Source organism: Ixodes scapularis, unplaced genomic scaffold (assembly GCF_016920785.2).
Source record: "Ixodes scapularis isolate PalLabHiFi unplaced genomic scaffold, ASM1692078v2 ptg000321l_1__unscaffolded, whole genome shotgun sequence".
Taxonomy (NCBI): domain Eukaryota; kingdom Metazoa; phylum Arthropoda; class Arachnida; order Ixodida; family Ixodidae; genus Ixodes; species Ixodes scapularis.
Window position 1 is genome coordinate 23,288 of NW_024609964.1, and position 6,000 is coordinate 29,287.

At 47.2% G+C, this 6,000-nt stretch overlaps 1 protein-coding gene across 1 annotated transcript; it reads left to right on the top strand.

The window, feature by feature from the left end:
* The first annotated feature begins 1,713 nt into the window (after positions 1 to 1,713).
* Positions 1,714 to 5,510, top strand: LOC120849223. The gene is made up of 4 exons (XM_042287795.1): positions 1,714 to 1,758; positions 1,859 to 2,172; positions 5,182 to 5,217; positions 5,404 to 5,510. Exons 1-4 carry the CDS (start codon positions 1,718 to 1,720, stop codon positions 5,508 to 5,510), a joined length of 498 nt encoding a protein of 165 aa, XP_042143729.1. The 5' UTR covers positions 1,714 to 1,717.
* Positions 5,511 to 6,000: the final 490 nt, after the last annotated feature.

Here is a 6,000-nt window from a genome sequence, read left to right on the forward strand (position 1 = left end):
TCAGGAATCAAGCGTGGCGCGGGGTGGAAACCTCCCGACAGAACGTACGTACGTACCTTTGCGAGGTGAGGTATTGTTCATTGTTAATATTGTGACGCGAGCACGGTGGACGCGAGTGCACTGTGACAAAACCGTGTATTTTGTGATCTATTCTCTACTGCCGTGGAAGCGTCCTGTGCGCTTTCGCTTCACCGCAGAAAGACGAGTGGTTCAGGCCTGTGGCGGTCGTGCGATGATGGATTTGTAAGCTCGCGTATTTTGAAAGCGTGAGCCTCTCGTCAGCGGAATAACTGTACTGTGACGCGAGCGGCTGAATACACAGTTTTGACGTCTACCAAAACGTTATTCGCTACAGGACCACTTCGAGCCCTCCCAGTTCCAGACGAGGTGCTCTGACGGCTGGAGGAGGCTAAAAGCCAAAGCTGTTCCGAGCTTGTTTCTGCATTCTGAAAGTCAAGTGAGTGCGTGTAACGAGGATAAGTGAGATTTTTGTTCTTTTAGTATTTACCTAGATTATGAGAGTGAATTGTTAAGATGTTTTTACTGATATGATTTGAAAGAGGCACAGGTGACCTATAATAATGTGGACTTAGTAGGCTGTTGACATCTCTGTTCCATGTCAGAGACCTTTTTTTTTTTTTTTTTAAATCGGAGTGGTCCTTGTGCAAGAGTGCATGAGACACCATCATTCAGTGTTGCAGCCTGACACAGCACAAAACCCCGCCTCATGGAAATGTAAGTCAAAACCCAATAACTCATATTCTGTTGCTTCTATTAAGTTAATGCATGGGGCATTCATCACTCTCAGCCGCCTTGTAATGTTATGACAGCCTCACCAGCTAAGTATCTGTCATGGTTCTTGCATGGCTTGGAGTGATCTCGTGAGGTGGGTAACACCCAATGGACTTTTTGCAGAATTAGTGGTTCGAGAGTGCATGGCTAAAAGACGAGAGTTCCCTGGCCGCAGGCACGTCCACTGCGTCCCGTTGGCTTATTGTGTCGCAGTGACTTAGATAGAGCTCCCCCAAGACCACTTTTGTCCCCCTTGAGGATTATCTTTCACCCCGAGGTAAATACAAAGAAGCCTTCGTCCCTCTCCGCTCGGCCAGCATGAAGAGAGAAAGGGTGACAAATCCATTTATTCTCGAACCCATATTTCTGCAAAACGAGGATTCTCGTACCGTGTTTGCAGCAACCAACGGCCAGGACCTCCGGAGCGACCCTGCAGGTCGGCCTGCTGACGCAGCCGCTCCCCACCACCAGCGGGGCGTGCTTCGTAAGCATCTTCCAGGGTCTTGCGTACCCCCGTGTCACAATACCACCACGCTCTTCGCCGCAGGTGACCAGTGACAACCAGCGCGGCCAGGCCAGCTCAGCTGCCCGCGGCACCTTGGTGTCGGCAGACTCCACCAGCTGGGTATGTGGTTCTTGCACGGCTTGGAGTGATCTTGTGAGGTGGGAATCACCCGATTCTCATACCGTGTTTGCAGCAACCAGCAACCAGGACCTCTGGAGCGGCCCTGCAGGGCGGCCTGCTAACGCAGCCGCTCCCCACCACCAGCGGGGCGTGCTTCGTAAGCATCTTCCAGGGTCCTGCGTACCCCCGTGTAGCAATACCACCGCCCCCTTCGCTGCAGGTGACCAGTGACAACCAGCGCGGCCAGGCCAGCGCAGTTGCCCTCGGCACCTTGGTGTCGGCGGCCTCCACCAGCTGGGTATGTGTCATGGTTCTTGCACTGCTTGGAGTGATCTCATGAGGTGGGCAACACCCAATTCTTGTACCGTGTTTGTGGCAACCAGCGGCCAAGACCTCTGAGCGAACCCTACAGCCTCTTTCTCCATCACCCGTTTCACCTAGGCTCACTGAAGATGTCTTTCTTCAGATGAGCCGGAAGATCAAGCAGCTGGAGAACGAGAATCATCGCTTGGTGAGGCAGGCTGCCTTACAAAAGACAAGGGAAGCGACATTCCGGTCTCACTTGCACAAGTTCTTCACTGCGGACCAACTGGCAGCTCTATCGAGATCCAGCAACAGGGGGTCCAAGTGGTCTAATGAGACGATGAAGAAGTCGCTGCAGATGCGATTTGCATGTGGCAGCTTGGGCTACGACTTGCTACTGGAGGGGAGCTTCCCATTGCCGTCGTCTAGAACTCTGGGGCGGCGGCTTGAAGGCAAGTTTGTTGTCAGGCTACTCAAACGCTTCAAAGCTCCCTGTTGATTATTATCAGATATAATATCCTTGTTAGTAACTGTAGTGTTTTTATATTTTACACAATTTATTTTTAAATGATAAGTTGGTGTCATGGTTCCTTTTTCACTTAGTTGCAGTGTGGTATGAAGGGGTAGATTATTGATATTGTGTTGGAATGATTCTCTCATCGCAGGCATACAGCACTAGTTTGACCTCAGTATCTTGCACGCGTCGAGATGTGAATTCAAGTTTAGAGGGGGAGTGTTTCCTTCACTCCCAATTTTTGTAACCTTGCTGATGCGACCATGGAGGTAATTATGCTGACGGTGTCTAGGAGAGCACCCTGTGGTGATGATGGTCGAATGAGGCTTATGGATTCCATACGAGCACTGCATGAACACTTGACTTGGGTTCGTGACAATAAGTGCCTCGGAAAACATTTGGGCAGCTCATGACTAATCTCTGCACACGAATGGCCAAAATTAAACATTGTTTACAGCTCAGCACATGCTGCACATGTTGCCATCCCCAGCCTATGGCTATACACAGTTCTCACGTGACGTCATTCTAGTCACCATTCCCAGGTACTAAGCGTCCCATTAATGTAGTGGAAGGTAGGTCTAATCTGCACCCCGTGATTGGCGCGGCCCTGCTAGAATAAAACGTCATCATCTCACCTACCAATCGTGTGTGTCCTTTGATGTCGAGATCGCTCCAGCGCTCTTATCAGTTGCCCTTGGGACTCGCGATGAGTTGGCCGCGTGCCGTTTGTTTGGTGATGTGCACAGTTTCTAAGTGCTGGCAAAGTCGCGATTGCAGCGAGTTAGCGCAGTTGAGTGCGCTTCTTAACGAGCACCGGTGTGCTGTGCAGAAGCGACACTTACAGAGAAAACACCGTGATCGTGCGTATTTCGCAGGCACTGCGATTGTGCATTGAGTGGAAGGCACACCTCCAGAGAAGAAGAGGTCACGCGCGTGTGCGACGAATTCAGGAAAACATTGTAATGTAGCGTAATGATTGTTCATGTTCCTGGTCAATATGAGTGCTTACCTCAAGGCCAAAAAAAAAAAAAACTGGCTTTTACTATGAATATGTGTTACTCTACAATTGAGGTCCCGTCAAACAGTGTGCATCATTGCTCATCATTTCTTTAGTCTAAGATTTAAAACGAATATTTGGGTATAGCAAGAGGACTGACAAATCTCTCATCTACTTACAATCTCTATGTAGGGCGATTTATTTGAAGCGAGAGTCATTCAGTAATTTAGATCAGAATTAACTGAGCCTTGGCAGTGGGTAGGCAGATACTTGAGAATAACCTAAATGAAACCAGCTAGATTTTCCTTTACAAAGTATAATCATTGCTCACATGCTGAGTTTGTGCACTAGAAAGCTATCTCTACAGGAAAAATGCTGTTGACAAGGAGAACTAAATGACAAGCTTCATTTGTTGCTTCGATTAACAACTGCAGAATTTACGCACATCCTTGAGAACGTGAACACAACATACTCAAAATTACTCTTGTCTAACCTCATTTCAGTGGATTACTGTGTGCCCCTTGATATTAGGTGTTTTAGGTATGATAGTCTTTATATCATATCTAAAATTACTTTTTATTCATACTCGTTCACACTCATCCATCACTCAAATACTATAATGTTTTGAAAAATGTGTACTAAGGTAAGAGTGCTAAGCTAAGTTAGCATGTAGCTTAGCTTGTTTGTAGCTAGCTAAGCTAGTTACACACGACTGGAAGCTAACTTAGGTTAGCTTCCATTAAGCTAAGTTACCTTCCGCCATCTTGACATCAACACTGTCAAGATGGCGGAAGCTGAGCGCGATGGCAGTATCTGAAAGGCACCGCAAGTATTCAATATGCGATTCAAAATTATTCGACCCAAGTCACTATTAGCTTCTTATTCGCTTGAAACATAAAATTCGTTATTCGCACGTGCCTGCTTAAGGGGAAACTAAAGCGGTTTTGTACCTTTAAAAAACACTTGCATCATCTTCATATGGCCTCCAGTATCACGAATATTAAAATTATTTGTCAATTTGAGGCCCGGAGTAGCCATCAAAGCATTTTGACCATAGCGCTGAAGCCCCGCCCTCCCGAGGTGTAAGAAGCTAGGAGGAAATTTCTGAGAGACAGCAGCGTCGCAACAAGGATCCTCGGAATCTCTGCAGCTATTGCAAGCTTATTTGATTGGTCGACAAATTGTGTGCGATTCACCTCATGCTCACGATTTTCGCTCGCCTGTTTGTTTTGACGTAAGTTTAGTACACCTATAAACTTTCATAAAAGATTTAGCGGATGTTGGTCAGGCGTGAAAGATTGTAGCGGGAACTAGGCGTCTGTAGCAGATGACGCACCATTTCACGAGAATAAAAAAAGCGCTGCATTGGGCAAGGCTGGTCACATGTGCCGGAACACTGCACGAGAGATGGTGCTTGAGCTTCGGTGGCCAGGTGAAAGTTCTTGACGTGACATCATGCCGAGTGAATTTTTTTAATATTTCTTTGCGTTGGGTGATACTTCTTGAGCAAATAGTGCATATTCAAATTTGCAGGATACAAATAAGGAAGAATTTACCTCTAACTCATTTTTTTTGGAGAACCTCTTTAGCTTCCCTTAAAGTGTTTTCAACAAAATCAGTCAGTGGTTCACAAATCGGAGTCGGTGACACTTTTAGCAACGCACAGCTACCAAAGTAACCATGGAGTGTACTTTACTTCAGTGCTGGCATTCATCACCTTTGCTCATGAAGTGGAACTGCCAACTTTAAGGGAGTGGCAAAAACTTGTAAAAAACCAGCAAAAACCATTCGTATGGACAACAGGAATGGAAGTTAGCAGCCTTTTTTTCGTTTAGTGCCCATGCTGTTCTTTTATTGACTGAGGGGGAAGTTTCAAATCATTGATTCCTTCAGTCGAGTTTACCAAACATTGCATACACTTGATGATCTAAAGCAGTTCTGTGTTTGTAGGTGAGCACTGCCCTACGGGTCCCCAGTCACTCCACGGCCACTGCCCTGCGCTTCCTGGTGGAGAATCATGGCTGGAGCACCAACTTCCTCACCACGGCTTGGTTCTTGGAACAGGTCAACAAATGGTTTGATCTTATGAGCAGCAGGCACCCAGTCCTTGCGATCAGCAGGCAAAATGAGGCCTGCTACAAGAACACCCTTGACTTTCTGGTCAAATTTAAGGATCTTTTTCTCCACCTCACTATTGGGGATGGGGCGTTCAAGCCAGTGCAGGCGGGGGTAATCCTCTCTACCAAGTCCATTCTGGACCTGCAGCAAAGTCTCATTGAGAGACATTCTTTTTCATTTGTGCTCACATCCAGATTCACGCAGGACTGCCATGAAAACTTGTTTTCGGTAATGCGACAGGGCAACCCTACCCCAACTTCTTGGAGTTTAAGATGACCTTGAAAATCATCACACACTCGCAGTACCTGAAGGCGTCCAAGGCAGGGTCCTACGAACTGGACGATGCGTCCTTTTACCTGGCTGACCTCGCAGACTTGGATGTACAACCTGCTGTGCCCACCGACATTTTTCTTGAGGAGGTAGAACTCACCATGTCACAACCTGAGGAGAATAGCTTTGACTATTACGCGGGTATGTGGTACGAAGGAGTTGTAAAAAATAATGCTACATGTGACACGTGTGCTGCAGCTGTTCAAGTCCCCATGGCACCTGCAAATAGCCTCCTCAGGCTAAAGAGTTATGTCCCTGACGCTCTGACCTGCCCCTCTGAAGCTGCACGCGCCCTCTTCACAATTTGTGAAAGTGTCTTTC

What these genes read in the sequence shown, in the direction of transcription:
- LOC120849223 (XM_042287795.1), top strand. Translation starts at nt 1,718, where the DNA reads ATGTGTCATGGTTCTTGCACTGCTTGGAGTGATCTCATGAG. An exon ending in TCTGGGGCGGCGGCTTGAAG is followed by an intron (nt 2,173 to 5,181) that starts GCAAGTTTGTTG and finishes CTGTGTTTGTAG; the next exon opens with GTGAGCACTGCCCTACGGGT. An exon ending in GGGTCCCCAGTCACTCCACG is followed by an intron (nt 5,218 to 5,403) that starts GCCACTGCCCTG and finishes GTCAAATTTAAG; the next exon opens with GATCTTTTTCTCCACCTCAC.